The sequence below is a fragment of the Delphinapterus leucas genome, chromosome 11, assembly GCF_059928025.1.
Source record: "Delphinapterus leucas isolate spDelLeu-1000000601 "Yukka" chromosome 11, BTC_Dleu_Yukka2, whole genome shotgun sequence".
NCBI classification, from domain to species: Eukaryota; Metazoa; Chordata; class Mammalia; order Artiodactyla; family Monodontidae; genus Delphinapterus; species Delphinapterus leucas.
Window position 1 is genome coordinate 102,009,659 of NC_143139.1, and position 22,525 is coordinate 102,032,183.

At 55.2% G+C, this 22,525-nt stretch overlaps 1 protein-coding gene across 3 annotated transcripts; it reads right to left on the reverse strand.

Annotated features, from left to right (window-relative positions):
* Nucleotides 1-1,864: 1,864 nt before the first annotated feature.
* Nucleotides 1,865-20,568, reverse strand: MLC1 (modulator of VRAC current 1). Of its 3 annotated transcripts, XM_089921499.1 has the most exons (13): nucleotides 20,404-20,556; nucleotides 18,878-18,967; nucleotides 17,488-17,541; nucleotides 17,144-17,245; nucleotides 11,833-11,931; nucleotides 11,597-11,599; nucleotides 11,392-11,463; nucleotides 10,443-10,559; nucleotides 8,498-8,554; nucleotides 7,740-7,862; nucleotides 4,137-4,139; nucleotides 3,449-3,598; nucleotides 1,865-1,939 (listed from the first exon to the last, which is right to left on the reverse strand). In XM_089921499.1, the coding sequence occupies exons 1-13, from the start codon at nucleotides 20,536-20,538 to the stop codon at nucleotides 1,865-1,867; spliced, it is 1,080 nt and encodes a 359-aa protein (XP_089777625.1). In that variant the 5' UTR covers nucleotides 20,539-20,556. The 3 variants fall into 3 exon arrangements, with proteins under 3 accessions (XP_089777625.1, XP_022452486.1, XP_022452490.2); XM_022596778.2 differs by lacking the exons at nucleotides 4,137-4,139; nucleotides 11,597-11,599 and having other exon boundaries at nucleotides 1,865-1,945; nucleotides 20,404-20,568; XM_022596782.3 differs by lacking the exons at nucleotides 4,137-4,139; nucleotides 11,597-11,599.
* Between the last annotated feature and the right edge of the window lie 1,957 nt (nucleotides 20,569-22,525).

A 22,525-nucleotide genomic window follows, 5' to 3' on the forward strand; every position in this document is an offset into this window, starting at 1 on the left:
CAGGGCAGGCTGTGTCCCGGGACCCTCGGGCCTCTTTCTGGTCCACACCTCGGGCCTCCCTCCGCACCTAACATCCGATGTCCCCCAGCAGAACGCCCCCAGCCCACCAGGGAGTGTGCTCTGGTGTCCCCAGGGTCACTCGTGGGGCCTGACCCGCCTCCCCGGGGATTCCCAGCATTGGCCAGTGTCCCAGCCCACCCAGATATCCTGCGTCTCTGGTCCAGCATCTTTGCGGAGGGAGGGGTGAGTAGGAAAGACCCGCCCACCCCATCAGTGCCTTTCCTCCTGGTAACTTTCCCAAATCTACATGTCATCTTTATTTGGTTTAAAAATCTTTATTTTGCATCTAACTTCCCAAGATAACCCGAAAGTGAGGTTCTGCGCCCACTCAATGAGGGGTGGTGGGCATTCCCCTGGGTGGGCCCCAGTGCCTTTCCCGTCTCCACCAGATCCCACTGCAGGCTGGCTCAGGGCAACATAAATCATGAATGAATTAAAAGGTGGCCCTCGCCCCCATCCCCCTCCTACACTTTACCTCTCAGTTGTTTCAGATCTGGGCCCGGAAATACCCAGAGACCCAGAGTTAAATAGGCACCTGGGCCACATTGACATGTTAGCATTTATTGCTCAGGCAGTATTAAACTATATCACACAAAAATGTAAATTGACAGAGACAGGACTATACACTTTTAAAACCCCATTTGTGTGGATTTTTCAAGCTCTCTCTGAAATAAGAAAGTGCAGGCCTGTGTTAAGCCCCCAGGCACCTCATTCCAGCTCTAAGACTCAGACTTTCTGGACCCCCAGGAGACATCAGCCACACCTGCACTGTCCCCTTGGCTCCCGTCCAGGCTGGGGAGCTGCAGGAAGGGGAGGTGGCCCCGTGGGCTGCGGCTGGGTGGGGGCTGCTTGTGTGCAGGTGAGAGCCACCTTGCTGCCCCCGTGCTTGTCTGGGGGCCTGACCAAGGCATTTGTCTTCCTGGCCCGCCCGGGACACGGAGGCCACCGAGACGTGGAGATGTGAGCTGTCAGTTTTCAGAGCCTTGGACAAGGGCCTTACCCCAGAGAACACTGAGCGGCCCCAGTGTTGTTGACAGAGGGCTCGGGACGGGTGCAGGCTGACTGCTGCTGAGCTGGGTCTCCACTGGCCGTGTAGGACACCCGTGCGTGGACCAGCGCCACTGAACGGGGGCCCTTCCGGAAAGACTGGGTTTAAGTATAGAGAGAGCAGAAACGCAGGCAGGTGGGTTTCACGTGGGGAAGGCTGCGCATTGGGGGTGGGGGCTGCCCTGCACCCCCGGCTCTGGGGGAAGTAGCTCCACGGGCTCTCGAGACAGGGCGGAAGCAGCTCTGCCCTCGTCAAGGAATCCATGCTCACTCAGCGGGCTGGGCCCCCAAGAAGAGAAGGGCCGAAATGGGTGAGATCCACGCACGGCTTAGCGAGGTGTGTCTGCTGGCTGCGGACAGTAGGTGCTCAACAAAAGCAGGTCAGGAAGGCGGGGCGAGGTTTGGAGGAGCAGACACCGGCAGCCGGTCACTGGTCGGACCGGGAGCTCAGAGACCCGTGGTTGCCCAAATGTCAGCGCCTGGAGAATTCAGCTCTAGCGTGGGCCCCTCCTTCACCTGGGGGCCCCGTGCCACTGCTCCTGTGGTTAGGCCACCTCCGGAGCACTGAACTGATTCCATCCCCCCCAGTCAGCGCAAAATAGTCAATGTTTGCCTATTTCAAATTTAAACTACCATAAGAAATGAAAACTCCACGTTGCAGCCCAGCCTGCCCTACGAAAGGGGAGGGGCGAGTTGGAAGGTCGCGGCTCAGGGACGACTAGCGTCTGTGCGTTAAGTTAACAGGCTGGGTCCGCAGTCACTGGGCCATTTGCACCATGACGGCTCTCCACGCTTTCTCCTTGTCAAACTCCTTCAGGGGGCTTCTGGACACCTGTGACTGAGACAGGCAAAGAGTTATTTGTCCCCGGCCACCCACGCGGCAGGAAGCAGGAAGGAGGCTCAGTTCCCTCTCACTACTCTGCTGTCCCAGAGCCCCGGCACCTCCGGCCACGACCCAGAGCACATGTCCTCCTCAGGGGCGGGGCCTGGGCTGCGGGGTGGGCTCTGGATGGGGGGTGGGAGGCTGCCATGAGTGGGCATCCTCCCAACAGCCGGGGAGCCGGGGGCTCGGGTGGAGCCTGCCCCTGCCTGTGAGGCCTCTCCCTATGGGTCTGCATCCCAGCACCTGGCAGAGCAGCATCTGCATTCAGCAGGTGCTCAGCAAATACTGCTCACTGTGGAGTGATACACACCAGGGTGCAGGGCTAAGTCCCTCCAAGCTCTTCCTGGGGACAGAGGCTGGACCGTCCACAGAGAAGCGGTCTTGACCTGGCCCCGGAGGCTGTGAAGGCATCTCCAGGGGCATGACAACAGGGGAGGGAGGACGCTTGAGGCAACGGTCAACAAACAGGGAGGACAGCTGCCCGGCTCAGCACCCCCTGAGCCCCCAGAACTGGCAGTTCTGGAACGTGGGGGGAGGATTCATTGGCCTGACACTGCACCTTGGCATCCTGACGCAGAACCAGGGGGACCTCACGTGGGACCCAGGGACAAAGCCAACCCCGCCGGGGACTGACCACAACCAGGTAAAAACAACAACCAAACGACGCCATATGAGAAGTGCAACGAAGGGAGAGGTGGGGTGGGTAGGGTGGCTGAGGAGGGGCCGACGGCCGGAGTGCGTCCCCCAGGAAGGGCGGGAGAAGCCTCGGGGGGCGACAGGGTGACGAAGGCGGGAGGCTGGCCGCGCTGGACGTGTTGCCAGAGAGCAGCAGAGCAGGACGTGAGACGGGGTGGGCCCGGGTGGTGGCTGGGCGGGAGGAGCGCCCGGTCCACCCAGGGTCGCCCTGGAGGGCCCTGCAGCAGCCTCCCAGGTACACGGAGCATCGTGCACCTGGAGGACAGTGGGCAGGTTTGCCCGGTAAAAGCACCACAGTGGGCAGCTCACGGGGACAAGAGGCAGGGCCTGGGGAAAGTGCAGCGGCCTTGAGCCTGGCCGAGGGGCTGGCGTGACCCTCAGAGCCCGCCGGCCAGGGGTCGCTGACGCCACGTCTGTAGTGGGCACCCTGACGAGCCGCAGGAGGGAAAGCTCTGTGATCCATGCAGATGTTTGCCAAGTTCTCTTCTACATTTGTAAGAGTAGAACTGGAAGCATTCAGCCCATAACACCTTTCCAGAAATGGATTTGTGTTGGCCTGGCTGGCTTAAAAAGCATATAACGTATTGTACCTTTCCAAGATTTTTCTGGGGCATTTTAAAAAATACGAAGTGACCCAACAGGTCTTGAAAGAAGTCAGCGCAGGTGGGCGTCGCTTTGCCCAGGGCCCTGGGAAGACAGCCCCACTGGGATGGGACGGGACGGGACGGGACAGGGAGCCACGCTCGCTCGGAGGCCACTCACCTCTCCCGCCGGGCGTCCCTGCGGGCCGGTCTGTGCGGCGTCCCAGGATGCGCCCGCCTTGAAGCGCACGCACTGGATGACCGTGGCCGTGTTGAGGCCCGCCTGCAGCAGCAGCTCCAGCATCAGTAGCAGCAGAAGCGCGTCGTAGGACTGCCAGGGGTGGAGACGGGCGGTGAGCAGCCCGGGGCCTCTCCTCCTGGCTCTCAGCCGCCCCCAGGCCCCACCGCGTGGGCCCACTGCCCAGGGAGGCAGCGCACAGGCTTCCCAGGCCATGGCCCCGAAGCACAGACCGTGAGCCCTGCCTCAGTCTGTGTGGAACGGTTTCAGGCTCTCACCCCACTGTGCCCTGTTATGTCACCAGCCTGAGCAGGAACATTCTGTCTCAGTGAGAGAGAGTTGAGGAAATCACTTCTGCTCTGGGTTTAACAGAGGGACACAAAGATGACCCGCCTCGTGGGGCGACAGGGTGATGGTGCCGCTGCCCGGGTCAAGTCGTCCAGGCCTCCCAACAACCACTCGTGTCCACAGCGGAGCCACTGAAACCACCCGTGGCCTCGCCGAGGGTGCCCAGATGGGGCGGAGGTCTGCCGTGGAGGCCCCGAGCCGGACGAGAGACAGGGGCAGGGTCCGGGGCGGCGGGACACAGGCACGGTCGACAGATCCGTCTCGAGGCTGGAGGGTGCGGCACTGGCTGCTGGCGAGGAGGGGTCTGCCCGGGACTAGAGGAAGCCCCAGTGGCTGCAAGGACATCCACAGAGCACTGGCCCCTCCCCACACTGCAGGGGTGTCCTTCCAGCCTCAGAAATACAAAACAACGTGACGTTAAGACAAAGAAGAGCCCAGAAAATGTCACTGTTAGAAAAAAACCAAAAAGACTCAACAGCTCTGAAGTTTATATGCACATTTAACCATGAGTCGAGTTTTTTAAAAAATGCAACATTGGGCTGGCTATCTAGAGCCAGGCAGGGTGATTCTAAAATTCATAGAGGGACTTCCCTGGTGGCAGTGGTTAAGAATCCGCCTGCCAACACAGGGGACATGGGTTCGAGTCCTGGTCCAAGAAGATCCCACATGCTGCGGAGCAACTAAGCCTGTGCGCCACAACCACTGAGCCTGCGCTCTAGAGCCTGCAAGCCACAACTACTGAGCCCACGTGCCGCAACTACTGAAGCTCTGCGTGCCTAGAGCCTGTGCTCCACAGCAAGAGAAGCCGCCGCAATGAGGCAATGAGAAGCCTGCGCACCGCAATGGAGAGTAGCACCCACTCACCGCAGCTAGAGAGAGCCCACGTGCAACAGCGAGGACCCAACGCAGCCATAAATAAATAAATGGATGAATAAATAAATAAATAGCATTCATAAAGAAGAACTAGCAAGCGACAGAAGTGAGTCAGCCCCGGAACGCAGGGCAGCCGGCTGCGAGGCATCGAGCAGGCCAGGTGGCGATGCCTGGTGCAAACCTCCAGGGTGCACCTGGCGGCACAGACCGGCCGAGGGGGGACAGTCAGGGCAGAAACGGACGCAAACAGACCGAAGCTCAGTGCGTGATGAAGGCAGAGTCTCAGATGACTGAGGAAAAGGTGGGCTTTTCAATAAACAGTATTGAACCACGAGCCATTTGAGGAAAGTCCGATGGGGCCCACTCCTTGTGCTGCACTCCAGGCTAAACTCCCGCGGAAACACAAGTACGAGCCTTTCTAATTGTGACTTAAAATCTAGAAGCAATAAAGGAAAATATTGACAAATTTAACTACATAAAAACAACAACAGGGCTTCCCTGGCGGCGCAGCGGTTGAGATCCGCCCGCCGATGCAGGGGACGCGGGTTCGTGCCCCGGTCCGGGAGGATCCCACGTGCCGCGGAGCGGCTGGGCCCGTGAGCCATGGCCGCTGAGCCTGCGCGTCCGGAGCCTGTGCTCCGCCACGGGAGAGGCCACAGCAGTGAGAGGCCCGCGTACCGCAAAAAACAAAAAACAACGACGACGACAACAGTTTCCCCATGACAAAAATCACAACAAGCAGTGAAAACAGTTGCTGAGCTGAGGCTGCCGCTTGCATCTTCTGTGTCTGACGGAGGACTGGGCTCCCTGTGTTAGCAGCGTTCTCAAAGCCCACTAGAAAATGGTCAAGAGACACGGATGGAGGTTACTGGGGAAATGCAGCACTGTAGGCACGCAAGAGGTCACTCATTTTCAGAGAGATGCGCGTAACGGCCCCACCCAAGGCTCTGTCTCTCACCTGTGTTACAAAGCCCAGTGTGGCAACCCTCCCCAGATACGGAGAAGCAGGTGCTCTCATACCGTTGGTGGGAGGGAAAACGGGAGCCCCCAGGAGAAATTAAGTTAAAAAAAAAAAAAAGGTAAGGTGTAGAAGCGTGATCAGAGTGACCTGTTTTGTAGGAAAGAAGGAAAATAATAATATGCACTGTAGATTACCTGCAGAAGGAATCGGGGAAGCCGTGGATGGGACCACAACTCCCCTGAATTTGCCTTTCAGATGATTTGACTTGAACCATGTGAAAGTTTTATATATTCAAAAATACTATTAAGAGGGAAAAAAGCATCAGAGCCTAAAACTGAATACAAAGAGAAACCATTAAACTTGACTGTGTAGCAGGACCGCTCACAGAAGGGGGTTCCTTCGCAGAGCACATGACCGTACCTCCGAGTACAGCGAGCCGTCCCTCACCCAGCAGGTGCGCTGCTGGTCGAAAATGGGTCCTGTAATTGTGAACACGTGTGAGTTGTCAGGCAAAATTAAGCAGTAACTATATTCAATGTTACCAGGATTTTTGGACTAAGAGAAAAATGATGCAAATATAAAATAACAGAGGTTAAGGGGGAAAAAACCCTAGAATGTAAAATTTGAGTTGGAAATAGCAATATACGTCAGGGATCTTTAAGTGGACATACATTTCTCAGCTCTGTCCACTGACAGGGCTCAGGAGTAATGATGCCCCCACAGGAATGGGTACACGGCCCCCCTCCAGGGGCAAGGGCGAGACATGGCAGGACAAGGACCAGGTGAGCCCAGGCCATCTCAAGCGTCTGACGGGAGAGGAGGATGTGCTGGCATCTGGGAGCCCAGGGTGGGGTCGCCCTGAGCGTCAAAGAACAAAGGATGCAGCGCTCTGCCGACAACGACGAGCACACGTCCTCCGTGGGGTTCTCGGGCAGGTGCAGGTATGAGCGCCCCGGCCTCCCCTGTGGCCCAGGCCGCAAGCAGCCCTCAGTGCTGCCCACAGGCACTTCCGTCCTGCTAGGGATCGCCTGCCCTCCGCTCTCGGAGGGAGCGCTGCAAGCCGCTGCAAGCCAGCCAGGATGGCAACACCAGCGCACCTGGACTCGCTCCCGCTGACGCCACTGCAAACAGATCCACAGGTGGGACCATCTCCCGGACAACTGGCCTGGACTCCGAAAGGTCAGTGTCCTGGGGGAGAAGTGGGAACTGTCCCAGATCCAAAGAGACTGAGCGACCCTCACAGCTCTGAGAACCTCAGCCCACGAAGCATCTTCTCGGGATGGTCTGAGGGGACAATGTGCTGTCACCTAGCACGTCAGCCACCTCAGCTGTGCAGGAGACTGTCCTTACTGTTGAGATGCCAGAGCATCTAAGGGCGAAGGGTCACCTCAAACCTCTGCCACTCGCTTTCATATGCTTCTGGAAAACGATGGCCGTGTGTGTGCTCCACCCACCTGTCAGCATAAACACGCACGCGGACACACACGTAAACCACCAGGGAATCTCAGTGTTTACTGCATTAACCTTTCAACTCTTCCGTATGTTTGAAATTTCTCATGATAAACATTTGGGGGCAAACACTGTCTATACTGAAACTAACCTCACCTGGAGCCCGAGCCTGCGGGGAGGACGCTGGACCCCCGAGAAGCCCCCGTAGAGGGGAGGCTCTCACTCTCCTCAGTTTACCCAGGAGCCAATGGGGTCTCTCATGAAACTGGACAAACGGTGACTCTTAAATGCAAGTGGATGGGAACAGGGCCGAGAAAATGTAAGGCGCCTGTGAAGAGGGGTGTCTGGGGGGTGCCCAGGGCAGAGCAGCCCAGAGGAGAAGAACAGAAGCAGCTGAGCGGTGCCGGGCAGAACGGGCATCAGAGAAGGGTGCACAGACGCCTCAGTGCACGGAGAAAAGCAAATTAGCAGAACCAGCTCCATGCGCGTCAGGCCGTGTGCAAAGCCAGCTCCGGCCATCTGCCCCGACGTGGGCAGCGGCTCAGCGCTGCTCAGCGGCATCGTGTTTCTATAGAGTTTAAAATAAAATAAAAGAACACCCACCTTGAAGTCTGGCGGGTAATCTTTAAAGACGTCCATGATTCTCATTACGCTGAAGGACAGGTACCCCGAGGCCGTGAACAGCAGCGGGGCCGCGAGGCTGCAGATGGCTATCAGCACCTCCACCTGGCGGGAAGCAGACAAGAGTGGGAGGTCGGGGTCTGGGAGCCACTGCCTGGACAGAGGGTGCGGCCCGGCAATCACACAGCGGGAGTTACGAGCTGGCGTGTGTCTGCGTCCAGCCTGGGGCACCTGCTGAGTCTCTGTGCTCGGTTTGCCCGTTAATTCAAAGCTCACCATGTGTCTCGCAAGTTTTCTCGACTTAGGCGCAATTCGCTCTGTTGATAACATAGCACTTAGGAATTGATGGCCTCCTCCCAGTGCCCTCTGACCTGCTCCTGCGACCTTCCAAGGCCCTCCCGCCTCGGAGCGCCATGCCTGGCCCAGAGGCCACGCAGGCCCAGGTGTCGGCTGAGCTCAGCACCAGCTCGGAAGCTCACTTGGGCCGGTTTAGCGACTGTCACTGTCCGACATCCACAGCCGGACAGGACGCCGCCTCTGCTGAGTCCCAGGAATCTCTCCCGACTCTTATGCCAATTGGGCCGTTTCTGCTTACTTCCACAGACGGCCCAGCCCTCGGACAGTCGCGAGGCCCCCTCAAGCCTGCAGCCTGCAGACGCCCCTCAGATGCTCACCCCAGACCCCGCCCAGCCCGGCAGGTCGCTCCGCGGGTGCCTGGAACCCGGCCGGGCTTCACCTACCAGAGATCTGCTGGGACACTCTGCCGTCACATGACTGGCAATGGCACTTGGAAAACACTAAGAGAAAAGGAAAAAGAAAGGCTTCAGAGATGAGAGCCCAGCAAGTCAGATCCCAAACGTGTACCCTCCCGTTCTGATTCGGGCCATCCTGGTCGCCAGGAGAGCCGAGGATCCGTGCAAGAGAGGCAGAGCAGCCTGGAACCCGCACACCTGCTCTCTCAGGTGCAGCACCCGCCCCCAAATGCTCGTGTGCGTGTCTACTGCTCCGTCTCGATTCAGCACCGCACCGGGGAAACGTAATACAGACTCAGCAGCTTTGTCCGAGGCAGGGCCTGTGTTCCAACTTGCAATTGTCCCGATGATGTCCTGGTCCAGCTGGGTCTGTTCCCAGCTCAGGACCCAGTCGATGATCACGCTTCATGTTTCTTGTCAGTTCGCTGGCCTCGTTGATGGGGAGGCCTCAGCTGACGCTCAGCGGTGCCGCCTTCACGATGCCGCATTTCTGGAGGGAGCGCCAGGTGGCCGCTGGCGGGCTCGGTTGGGCTATCAGACTCAGGGCCCCTGGAGACACCGCGCCCCTGCCCACCGTGTTTGACCACTGGGGGCTCCTCCATTGGACCAGCATTCCTGTCCCTTTGTAATCAATAAATGCCTTTTCCCACTTATTTTAAGGAGCTTGATTTAGTTCTACACGATTCTGGCAGAGGGAAGCTCAGGGGAGCACAGGGCTTCCTCGAGGTTGCTGAGTGCTGGGCCCAGCCCCCTGCCATCCACCTGCCCCCCAGCTGGGGGTCCAGGCGCCCAGGGGTCCGCCGCCCCAGCCCAGCACAGCCTGCTGGGCCCAGGTGTGTCCGGGCCCCAGTTACCCATCCACACGCCCACAGAGGAAAAGGAAATGCCCAGGCCCTTGGTGTGGGAGCACCAAGCACAGGAGCCTGTGGTATGGGGGCATCACGTGACACGTGGAAACTCGGGTGTGCAGGGGCCCATCGCAGCTGCTCCAAGCAGATGTGTGGCCCACGCCCAGCCGGCAGCACAAAGGGGGTCCGAAGCCTGGGGGCCGCGTGTTCAGCTAAACGCTAAACAACGTTAAATTTCGTAAGTCAACTCGGACTTACTTATAAAAGGATGAAAGGCCCGTGTTTAGAACAGTGGCCGTGTAGTCAGTAAGCACTTACCAAGCACCAGGTGCGGCGCTAGGCATTTACGGTAGTCGTCTTCAATGTAAAACAATACAAATGTGTTACACTTTAAAACGCATTCTCAAACAATACGAATGCCATATGTTATAAAATAATAAAACAAGTACTTTTCAGGGAAACTAATACAAAAACTATAAAATACTAATAGCAGCTACCACGTCCCCAGTGCCGCAGTGGATGAGAATCCGCCTGCCAGTGCAGGGACACGGGTTCGAGCCCTGGTCCCGGAAGATCCCACATGCCGCGGAGCGACTAAGCCCGTGTGCCACAACTACTGAAGCCCGCACTTAGAGCCCGTGCTCCGCAGCAAGAGAAGCCACCGCAGTGAGAAGCACGTGCACCGCAATGAAAGAGTAGCCCCTGCTCGCCACAACTAGAGAAAGCCTGCGCGCAGCAACACAGCCAAAAATAAATAAATAAATTTATATTAAAAAAATAGCTAATCTGAGGGAGTAAATAGTATCGTGATTACAAAAATACATCTGTATGAGGTACTGGTATCCTCCAGCCAGTTTAAAATAATAATAATAATAATAATACCAGCTAACATCCCGACTCATTTAATCCTCGGTTCCCAAATCGCCCTGGTCTGGGGCCCACGAGGACCTGGGAAGCATCTTGCTCGGCCCACCAGCGCCCACTCCCCACCCCCGCCCCTCCTCCCGCTGCTTTCCAGCCTGACTGCCCCAAAACCGAGCTCAAAGGTCGGCCACACTGATGAGGGCCACCCAGGGTGTACTCACGGCCACTAAGATCCAAAAGAACGTCACCGAAAGGTGCGGGCCTGAGATGGCGTCATCCACGTTCAGAGCGATGACCCCTCCAAGGATGGCGGAGACACCGGCGATCACCTCGATGACCTGGGGGCAGAGAGTGTCACCCAGGGGAACGGGCAGGCTCCCCGGGGTCCCTGGAAGGGGGCGGGGGTGCGGAGGGTCCTGTGAGTTCAGGGCAGAGCATCAGGGTGCCCCGTGCTGAGACACTGAGGATAACCTCCAAGGGGATATCAAAAACGCATATTTCCAACCCAAATTCATGGGAAAGGGAAGGAAGAAGCTCCTGCCAATTCAAAGGAAGGTGGGAAAAGGCATAGAAAATAGGAAACAAAAAGATGGAGAAATAAATATGAAAGTGTCAGGAATTGCGCTCTGAGTGAACCAGCTCAATTCAAACGGCACCAACACTCTGTACCGAAACTGCCCAGATGTAAGGACAGGAAGAGCTGGAAGAAGAGGGGAAGATACACTGGGAAAATATTAACCGAGAGGTAACTGACGTAGTTAACAATATATGTTCTATGGCAAAAGCCATTACTAAAGAGAGTTGCTCGTAATGATTAAAAAAAAAAAAATGAAGGAAGGAAGGAATTCTAAACTTTCGTGTACCTAAAAACCCAGGCTCCAAAACTCTATGGTGAAAAGCTACAGAATTACAAAGACAAATTGATAATGCCCACAGATTGGGAGGTTTTTAACAGATCTTTCAGTAATAGAACGAGTAGACTAAAAAATTTTGGAGAGGACGTAAACGAGTGAAAACACAATTAACATATAATTTATGGACACATTGAGAGTAAAAGGGGGTGTACTGTCAACCAGGACAGTTCATGTACCAGGGACACGCCTACACCATATTTATCTAGTACTCCCCCCACAATGAAATAAAATAAGGAGAAAGAAAAGCTTTTCTTACAGAATAGGATTTCAGGACCCGAGCAGGAAATGTCACTTCATACAGAATGTTGGTGCTCTCGGAGATGGAGCCCTGAAAAGAAACAAAACCTCATCACAGGGGTGGCCGTCCGTCCAGGCCGTCGCTTGGGTGATGGTCTGAAATGTGAGCATCTGGAAGACGCTCCTGGATCTCCAGGCTTCAGCGCAAAAGCTCAAACACGGACCTTCTCGTTGCATGTGAAAATGTATTTGATTGCTGAAGTCCTAGTTTACAAGGTGATACTTTAGGCGGACTTGGTCTCTGCGTGTAACACTACTGGGGGGTGGGGGTGGTGTTACTTGGTCAGGATCAGGCTACGGAGGAGATGGTGCTGCATCCCCAGGTTTGCCTCCCTGGGGCCGTTGGCCCCGCGCTCCACAGCCGGGTCTGCGGTGCAGCCGTGCCTCAGCCCGGACCAACCTTCTGCTTGCAGTGCGCCTCGCTGGACCGCGCAGAGATGATCACCGTGGCTGCCATGAAAAGCTCCAGCAGAAGCAGCAGAATCAGATTGAAATTGATCTGCCAAAGGAGAACACATACGTCTGTAAAACCGGCTTCTTCACTTTCATCCCGTAAACGTGGACAATCCCGTGAAGGGGCTTAGACATCTCTTCGAAGTCTCGGCAACTTTTCTGTCCAAAGCCAGATGCCAGGCACACAGCTCTGACTCACGTATGTCTTTTTGTTTGTTGGTTGGTGGATTTTTGATTTTAAATTATTGTTGGCTCAAGGGCTGGATTTGGCCCTCGGGTTGTAGTCTGCCCTGATCTCAACCTTCCTTGGTGGTTGGTCTCTCCTGGGTATTTACTCTAAAGGGATGAAAACTTACGTTCACACCAAAACCTGCCCACGTTTATAGCAGCTCCGTGCATAATTGTCCCAAAGAGAAAACACCAGGGGGTTGGGGGTTACGGAGCTGATGCACGTCCTGACTGTTGGCAGTTACAGAAATCCATGCCTGTGTTTAAATCCACAGGACAATACACCAACAAAGTTGATTTAACTGTGTGATATAAAACCCACCAATCGGGAATTTCCTGGCAGTCCAGTGGTTAGGACTCAGCACTTTCACTTCCGTGGCCAGGTTCAATCCTTGGGCGGGAAACTAAGATCCCATGCAGCGCGGCCAAAAAAATAATAAAATAAAATAAAACCAACCAATCGAGAGCCTCTATGGGCCTCTCCCGCCACCTGCCCCAATCACCTGGGCAGCCCCTCCGCCCTGAGCCCACCGAGATTATTCACGCTGGCAGGTCTGAGCCTGCTCACCCTGCCTCACATCTCTCCCTGCGGAAACCCAGTGAAGGCTCCTGTCCACGTGTCCCCTCTCCCTGCCTCCTGACCGGCCCTGGGGCCCCCTCCTCTTGGGACCTGTGATAAACTGTCTTTGCAGTGGCAGTCGTCTCCTGATCTCTTGGCCTCAATATACCCTCAATGATGATTTTTTAAAATTCTACATTTAAAAACAAATGCAACTAATAAGTTGGATCTACAGAATTGTACATGCAAAATAAAACACAGAATTTTCATTCTTTTGTAGCATTTGTGTAACACTAACAAAAATTGACCCTCTATTAGGCCACAAAGCAAACCCTGGTGAATTCTGAACAATCAATACATTATAGGTTGTACATTCTGGCCCTAATGTAGTGATATTAGAAACCAATAATAAATGTGTGACCTTTTAAGATAATCCCACATGTCTGTTTCATCAGGGTTCTAGGCAGAGACTGACAACCAGAAATACAAAGTGAGGTTAACAGAGCAAAGCCAGTTCTTCGAAAAGGCTACTAAGAGATACAATAGAGATATAAATTACATTTCAGAATGAAAAGGAGAAATAACTAAAATATTTGGCTTGAATTAAAAACAGTGAGCAAGATGAACGACTATAAACTAATAATTTCGAAAACCTGCACGATATACATAAACTTTTGATAAAAATATAAAACCCAAAATTCGACACAGGAAGAGACAGAAAACTTTTAACACTAATAATGAAAGACCACCCCTCACCAACAGCCCCGGATGGAGATGATTTTACAGGTGAGTTCTACCATACTTTCTAGAAGCAGTGACTTCTTATCATATCAAGGTTTTACAAAAAACAAAAGAGATGAGAGCTGCCTCGTTCATTTTATGAGACCAGTATAACCCTGGTTCTAAAACCGGACAAAGGGGACTTCCCTGGTGGCGCAGTGGTTAAGAATCCACCTGCCAATGCAGGGGACACAGGTTCGATCCCTGGTCCATGAAGATCCCACATGCCGCAGAGCAACTAAGCCCATGCACCACAACTACTGAGCCTGCGCTCTAAAGCCCACGAGCCGCAACTACTGAAGCCTGCGCACCTAGAGCCCGTGCTCCACAACAAGAGAAGCCACTGCAATGAGAAGCCCACGAGTAGCAGCAAAGACCCAAAGCAGCCAAAAATAAATTTAAAAAAAACACAAAAACTTATTGGAAACTCTTTAGATACAACCTATTTAAAATCAGGAAAAAGCCAGAGAGTCCCACGGTAGCAGAAGTCCTGGCCAAAGCGATAGAGAAAAAGGAACAACAGGGTTAGACTGAACAGGAGAGTTTAAACTGTCGTTATTTGCAGACAATAGGGTGACCTACATAGAGAAACCAACATAACCTACAGAAAACTCGGAGGATACGAGTCCAGCAAAGCTTCCAGACACAAAGTCCACTTATAAAAATCCTTTTTTAAAAACCAGTACAATATGAATAAGGTCTAAGTTAACATGTGCCAATGTCAGTCTCCTGATTTGACCATGTAAGATGCTCTCATTGGGGAAAACTGGATGAAGGATACACAGGAATGCTCTGTACTATTTGTGCAAATTCTTTCCAGTCTCAAATATTTCAAAATAAAGAAAAAATGAAAATCAGTAGCCTCTCTCTGCACTAGCAATAAGCCATCTGAAAAGATAATTTAATAAATAAGACACCATTCATACTAGCAACACATCTGTGAATCATCTAGGGGTTACTAACCAAGAATACTCGGAACTTTCCAACCCTAACAAAGGACAGAGATGATGTGAGTAAGTAGAGAGACGGTCTGTGCTCTCAGTGGGATGACTCCACACAATAAAGATGTCACTTCTCACAAAATTACTCTGTAAACATCAAGTAATCGTAATAGAAACCCAGCTGTATTTTGGGGGGAACTCAATAAACTTATCCTGAAATATATTTGAAATAGGAGCTGTCAGCTTTGAAGAAGGAAGACAACTGGAGTCACGAAGCCACAATACAAAGCGTGGCGTCGAGCAGCTCGCGGGGGAACTTGACACACGGTGTGACAGCAAGTGCTGCGGCTCACAGGAAGAGACCCCTGATTTAGGACAAGCCAAGGACGGGAAGGAAGCCCAAGAGGGCAAACACCCAGGAGGAGGGGCTCAAAAGTACTAGTGATCAGAGAGTGTGACCTGAGGTAACAGCAAGCCACAGCACTGTCACCAGATGGGAAAACGGGGGCTGTTGGGGACGCCAAGTGCGGGAAAGGCTATGGGACCTGGCAGCCTCCCGCCGGCGGTAAGGGTGTGTCCTGGGCTTAGCTGAATCCAGGTGGACTCACGCCCCTCCCCGGCCTACGAGGACCCTGAAGGCATGTGCCCACGTCGGCCCAGTTGTGGAAGGGAAGCGTCGGAGGCCATGGAGCTGGATCCTTCCCTAAAGAAAGCGGGGCCCACGGCGGACACGCAGCAGCCCAGGCAGGGATGGCAGGTGGGAAAGAGGGAGCAGAGACTCTACAGTGAAGCCCTGCGTGGCTGTCCCCAGGGCGGAGGTTCAAGTCCAGCGCCCAGCTCCACAGGGAGACAGGGGAGGGGAGCAGCTGCAGTTTCCTGTTTCACCATTTGTGACCTTGTGTTTGGACACCGGTGGTCCTGACATCGTGGTCCTGGGGTCCTTCCACGTGTTTAGGTGTCCGAGCTTCGTGTCCTCCACGTGACCTGGCTGGACCTTCGAGGTGGCAGGAGCCTGAGGGTCTGGCTAACGGCGGGCTCTGGCGCTGGGGCCTGGGTTGGGGGACGATGCAGGTCCAGCTCCAGGGGAGGCCATCCAGTAGGAGGAGGCTGTGAGCATGAAGCTTCATGCACCTTTCACAATTTCTTCATCCATTTTGTGCACTTGGGGGGCACCACCCTAGGTAATGGACGTTGGATTATCTGTTTTGGTTTGGAGTTTTTGCCACGATCCACAGGGCTGCTAGGAACACACCGCCTGGTCACATGTGTGCATGTCTCTCCAGGGTTTGTGCCATGAGGCTCCCCAGTGTATGTACTTCTTCAAAAAGGACCTGCAAATTCCAGACTTTTCCACAGAGCCTGCAGCAACGCGTAGGAGCTGCCGGACGTGAGGGAAACACGCTGGGCTCCCGCCCGTCCCAACGCTGGAAACGGCATCTCCTGTGGCTTTCATTGACCTCCTCTGATTACGAGTATGGCTCCTCTGAGCTGCGCGTTGGCGCTGTGGCTTCCTGCTGGTGAGCGCCCGCGTGGTCCCCTGCTGCCCTTCACTTTTTCCCAAGGCTCCTCATGTACCCTGGGACTGGCCGGCCGCTCCAAGAGAACGCGTCCCCTTCCGTACAGAGTGTGCTCCTTGTGTCTGCGGGACGACTGGCCGCGGCTTCGTGGTGGGCGGGCTGGGGGCAGGGCCCCCCCAGGTTGGTCACAGCTGTGCTCCGGGCCGGGGCTACGGCCGCGCACGTGGGGCTGCCTGGGCCGACTGGTCAGGGGCGGCTCTCCAGTCCTGCTGGGACGGCTGTGGGGTGCGGGTGAGTCCCCAAACATGTTCTTCAAGGGGGCTCCACCCCAGCCCTTGGTCACCACCTAAACCTGCTGGGTCCTGCCTGCAGGCGCACTTGCTCTGGACCCATGGGACAGGCGCCCACTTCTGCGTAGGGTTTCTTTGGTAAAGAAGCATTGTAATTCTCAGCGAGGCTTTATGATTTCCTACAAGAGTCTCCAGACTTTTTGTTAGGTTTATTCCCAGGAACTTTATAAAATGATATCTGTAATTAAATAACATTTTCCAAAACCTCTGGTTCTGGCACAAGCAACTGTTTTACATTGATTTTCACATCCAGCAACCATGCTACATGGGCTTAATGATGCAAATGTCAAGAAAGGAGAAAATCGTCTCTTCTGCAGAAGATGGCAGCACAGGCGCTCCTTTCAGATCCGCGTGTCTGTCCGTTTTGCATGCCCTAACACACCTGGCTGAGACGTCCTCGGGCCACCACATCCTCTTCCCGATCTTAAAGAAAACGTGTTGAACACAGAGCAGAGGTATCTCTGATCAGATCCTGTTTCCTAGAGATGTTTTTTCTGCTGCGTTGTAATTTAAATGACAAGACTCTTCCATTTTTCTTAACGGAACATAAAGTAACAGGGCAACTTACGTCAGCAGTATCGCAGATCTGATGAAAGATGTTATTACATTACTGTTAATGTTTAAGAACTGTTGTGAAAGAGATACAAAAATCAGTGAATTCGTCCGCTGAAATCAGTGAAAGCGTTAAAGACAATTCTTTTCTTCGGAAGCCTAAATGAAATGCTCAAACTCAAGAGCTACGATACACATCTCCAGTGTAACTACCCGGCAGATAGCTCACTAACGCCAGCTCCGAGCCCACAGAGCTCAGCAGACCCAGTGGAACCAGAGCCCTCGGCTCCTGTGACCCCGGGAGGACCCACATGGCTTTCCAGGGACTCACATCTACTGCTGACGGGTTCAGTACAAGTTTGCATCCAAACCAGATCAAACACGTCGTGGTGACAGCAAACGTGGACACAAACAGTATCTGGAAGTTGGGAATCTGGAAAACAAGACAGGAGGGGTTTCGTTCTCCTCTGTGTGAAGAAAGAAACCAAGTGACATTCAACCACATAACCGGGCATTCGTCACCCATCCCAAAGATGGGGCACCTAGAGTCAGCTGGGGGGATGCCTGCGAGCTCGGGCCCCTCCACCCTCCTGGGGGCAGAGGGAGGGGGATTGAAGGAAGCCCCACGGCGCGGGTGCAGGGCTGCAGAGGGTGCGGACAGAAGGCTGGACTCACCGCGCTGACGTTTCTCCTCCAGACAGCAAAGCTCACTATGGCTGAGGGGATGCACTGAAAAGAGAGAGCAGGTGAGTGTCCCTGCTGGTCACTCTGTGTCCTGAAAACCCACATGGCCCGAGACATGTCCCCCTCCATCAGACGCAGTGGTCCCTCTCGACGCTGAAGGGTCCTGGTCTTTCAAAATAATAATTCTGGAAAGAGTTTTAATTGTTCTGATGATGAAAAAGACACCGAAATGAAGACTGTCCTAGCTGGACGCGCTTAGAAGCCGATGTAGCTTCCTGTGGCCCGAGACCAGGCGCGTCTTGGTAAGAATCACGCAGAAAGGGGAAACCATCTGCCTGTGAATGAGCAGAAACGCTCAGGGGCCCCAGAGCCCCCGGGGTCCTCGTCAGAGGTCCCCACTGCGTCCCCGGAGCCGAGGACAAGGGAGAGGGCCAGCCTGGGCTCAGGGCAGGGCAGAGTTGGGGGGCCAGCCTGGGTCCCGTGGGCCATGCCGGTGTCGCTCTTGCAGCAACAGGACCTCCCCGCCCAGACCCTGCAGTGGGATCTGGGGGGGGGGGGGCGAGCCCAACAGGGGTCGGATGGGGGCTGGGCACCGACGGAGGACCCAGTGGGACCACCTGACTGGTCTCCCTAGCCCGTCACCCCTGGGGGTGAAGGACGTAACTGAAGATTTTGCTGGGACATCGGCCTAGGTCAGCGTGGCTCTGAAGCCATCTGAGTCAGGTCCCTGTGACCCCCAACCAGGGCTGCTCCGGTGGTGAGCAAAGGGCCACCTAGGAGGTTCCAGAGAGAAGGGCAGGAAACGGGTCAAATTCTTTCAAGGGGTTTTCTTCTAAGGTAGTGGAGGCTGGGCAACCTGTGGCGGTGGGTACAGGGTAAGGGCAGCTGCATCTGTCTTGTGTTTTCAGACTTTTGGGCATGCTGACAGGGCTGGAACAGGAGAGCAGATGGGCGAGAGGGCCCCCCAAACCCCAGGGGATGTGCCCTGTGCTTGAGCTGGTGAGAGTCACTGGTCGTCTCCCCATGAGGACTGGCGGCTCCCCAGGCCTCGGCTCTGAGTCCAGAAGCAGGTACAAGCTTCGGGGAGGGGTGAGGTGTGGCCCCCAAAACACAGAGGGGCTTCCCTGCCGGCTCATGGGGCAGCCGGGAGCAGCATGCCCCTGCGTGTTGGAAATCAAAGTGCCGTTTCTTGCTCTGGAGTCTGTGGGGTAAGATAGACTTGCCTCATAGATCATTTACAAAAGCAACAGATGCTATTCGAAGGCAAAGTACAGGAAGAGAGTTTGAATGAGGAGCGAGTGACAGCAACGGGTAAATCTCCGAGCAAAAAACCCAGATGCATAACCTCAAACATCAGTGCTGACACAGGACTGCTACTCACTGAACCTGCAGCACAGCGTAGGTAATCCATCTCCAAAGGAAACACGTTTCCCAGGTAGAGGGAAAAGCCCGAGGTCACAAGCAGGCAGCTCTGCAAGACAGCAGCACAAATGCGGGTGACGACACAGTCAGGCCTGAAGATGCGGAGGCTGAGCAACTAGCCCTCTGACCACAGCTTAACTCTGTGCAACACCGACATCCCCGCCTGGATCCCGCCAGACCTCCTCCCTGCAGGACGGCAGCCGCCCACCCTCCCCCAGGGCAGGTTATGGGATCTACACTTATTTGGGGGACAGGAGACTCTGTCAAAATTCAAAGCAAGAAATGGCGGCTCCACTCCCCAGAAAATGCCTTCACCCCACATGTGCAATTTCAGGGGCCTCAGGGCCCCCCAGGTCCAGGCACAGAGCCGAGCACACAACCCCATCCTGCTCAAGGCACCAGAGACGGAAACTCACTGCACAGGGTGAGGCGACGGGGTCGAAGTCACTGGTATAAGGTCACTCAGACCCGGGTGTGGGCAGAGGGCCGTGCGCACCCCATGGAATGGGGGCACTGGGGCCCGCGGGCCCGGGGGGCGGGGGAGGCCAAGGCGCACCCCTCAGGGAGAAGAGGGCAGCAGGATCAAGGGCTGTGGCCGCGGGCTGCTGCGGGCAACAGAGTCCAGGACCTGGGAGTGAGAGGAGGCTGACCAGCCGCCCACCGCCCACCCGGGGGCTGGAGGGAGGAGTGTCCTCTTCGACCCACACAGTGGGAGTTCCCGTCTCAGTGGCACAGGGTAGCGGCTGGGGAGAGGGTGGGCAGGACCACCAGGGTGCCACGGAGCTGGCCCACAGAGCCCGGGGCCCAGGGAGAGGCAAGGCCCCAGCCCGGATCCTGGACCTCGGCCCCCGGCACGCTGACCCCCGAGCTCCCGCCCACAGAGAGGTGCGTCCAGTGGCCAGCCCAGGTGACCACGCCCGCTCGGGCCAAAAGGGCTTCTTCTGTCGTCCAAGTGCTTTTCCAAGCATATCGGAAGGGAGATGTCCCAGGACCCCAGGCAAGGTGCCCTCAGGCCTGCCCCCTCCTCCCTGCTGGCCCTGTCCCCTGGCCCCTCAGCCTTCCCTGGTCCCATGGCCCTGGGCTCCTGCCTCAGGACGCCGTCCTGCTGTCCACCCCCCAGAGGCCCCTCCTGCGAGCGTGGCCCCTCCTCCCCACCACTGCAGACCCCCAGGAGGTGAGGGTCGTGGAGGCCGCCCTGGTACAACACATGAGCCGGCAGGCTCAGCGTGGGCCCTGGGCTGTCCGACCCCTGCCAGGACACAGAGCCGCCACGGCCCAGAGGCCAGCAGGGCCAGCAGGACAGAGCCTCACCAGCTGAGGAAAATAACTCAAAGAGCAGAGCGAGCAAGCACATCGGCACCCGTGAGTCTCTCAGAGGCAGAAGTAGCCCGGGGCTGCTCCTCCCCGGGCCATCGGGGAACAGCACCCAGGCAGCGGACCCCGGAGGGGACGGTGTCTCCGTGGGCCTGGCGCGGAGCTGCTCACCCCCATCAGCACGGAGAAGACCCACGTCTTGTGGCTGAAGCACGGGGGCAGCCTGGAAGACAGCTGAAGGTCACTGGGCTTGGTGTCCGGGGCGTAGCTCCCCGCATCCGGCCGCCCGCGCTCCAGTGGGGGCATCCGGTCGTAGCCCAGCTCCTCCCGGGCCATGGCGCTGCCGGGGGGCAAAGGCTGACATTAGCGGCCACAGCGCTGCACTCACCACACCGCCACTTATTTATTTGTGATAAGGTTACAAATTTCACTTCTGATCACTCTGAAAAGACTCCCAAAGAAGTGATTTTCAATAAATACTTGTTTTTAAGTTGTTTTCAGTAAAAGAGATCATTTGTATAGAAGTACTGTAAGAAGAAAATAAGCAGTTAATTCCACGAGTGCATAAAATCACTTTACCAGGAAAACAAACCTGAACAGTCTAGATTCACAGCAGAACTTCAGGCTTTAAGCTCTTCGCCCTCCCACCGCCCCCTCAATTTCACTTCCACTGGCAGCTTCATTTATGAGTCTCATGAAGTGCTGCCTACTCCAAACTCCAAACTGGACAAGAGATCACAGATGTGCTCCACACAAGGGTTTCCCGTCTGCACACTTACCTCTGCGGCGGTTCTGGTGTGGGAGCGCCGGTCTCTGGGTGAGGGGCTCCTGTTACCGAGTCACCCTGCCTTGGGCGTCCAGCAAGAACTATTCACAGACAGGACAAAAGCCTGGCAGAACTGCACTTAAGCCAGGCAAGGAGGACCGCTTCCTGAATTTCAATGAGGACATGAAGCGAGGGATCCTGGAAAGTTCTTGGTGGTTGTATAACTGCTGGCCCAGAGTTCCGCTCCGTCCTGCGCCAACCCCGCCAGGAGCAGAGGGGCCTCGTCAGGTCCCCTGGAGGCAGACAGGTTGCAGGCGCTGGGGTGGGCATCTCGGAAGAAGAGGTGTACCCGAGTGCAGAACTGCACCAAGCACAGGATCCTGGCGGGCCGGAGGGCCGGGTACCTGTTTTGGAAACAAACACATTTTTATCCAAAGCCTTATTCTCCATCCTTTCCGGCAGCCCTTTTCCATCCCCTGTGATCACACAAGGAACACAAGGTCTCACACACTTTTGCGCTCAACGTGGCTGACCTGGCCCTTGAACTGCTTGGGATTCTGACCCGCAGGTTCCTGTGGGCAGCGCCGGGTCCCACTGTGCCCTTTCTTTCTGCTCACCAAGCAGAGGGAAAGGACGGGAGGGCACTTCGCCCAGAGACACTGGCGCCCCACAATTACAGCACCAGTCTTTGTGCTCACAGGAAAGCTTAAATGGCTCAAACCAAAGCATTCTGCAAAGCTGGCTCCTCAGACCACAAGCCCACATCAGGCTTGAGCAAAGGCTTCAGTTTCCCATCATGGGATGCTCTGTTGTCTTCGTTTATCAACCAATCAAGAAGGATTAGAATTAATTTTCACAAACTGTGAAGTCAAGAAGGGATTTTAAATAGATTGAAAAACCTCCCAAACCTCCTTATTAACTGTCTTCTAAAGCAGTAAGTGGAACTAGCAGGAAATGTCCGACCAATGGAACTCTTCACTTCTCTCTTTGTTTGAAGAAAAGCATTAAGCAGGTTTCACCATTTCTGTGCCTTTCCAAAGTTGTTCTCTAAGAAATCAAACAAGCTGCCTTGAATTAGAGATCGTAGGACAAACCCCGCCCAAAGGGTCCTGGGAAGAACTTCCTCGTTTCTGGAGGCAACACTAGTTTCTAGAACAAGCCCCGATCCCTCACACAAACTATGGTTCCTCAAGAGCGCTTCCTCTGTCTTCCACTGCTGAGGTCCCGCTCATGCTTCAACATTCACCTCGCCGTTCAGCAAACATCTGCAACGTGAACAGGGCAGGCCACGGTCCTTCTCACATGGAGTCCGCAATCTAATGGGGGGACAGGCGCACACAAGAAGAATAAATGGGTGTGTTCTATGGTGACGTACTTGACTCTCTCTGTGACAGCAAATAAGTCCAGGGAGGGGATGAAGGTGCTACCTGGGGAGACAAGGCAGGCCTCACTGGGAAGGAGGCGAGGCGGGCAGGGAGCAGAAATGCTGCAGCTGCAAAGGCCCTGAGGCGGCAAGGCTGGAGGATG

Excerpts from the sequence above, each read along its gene's own strand:
- MLC1 (XM_022596778.2), bottom strand. The coding sequence starts at position 20,568 with ATGGCCCGGGAGGAGCTGGGCTACGACCGGATGCCCCCACTGGAGCGC. Across the intron at positions 11,932-17,143 it reads TGAACCCGTCAGCAGTAGAT|ATCAATTTCAATCTGATTCT; the intron begins GTGAGTCCCTGG and ends CTCCTTTGGCAG. Across the intron at positions 8,555-10,442 it reads TCTTTTGGATCTTAGTGGCC|TGTTTTCCAAGTGCCATTGC; the intron begins GTGAGTACACCC and ends CTTTTCTCTTAG.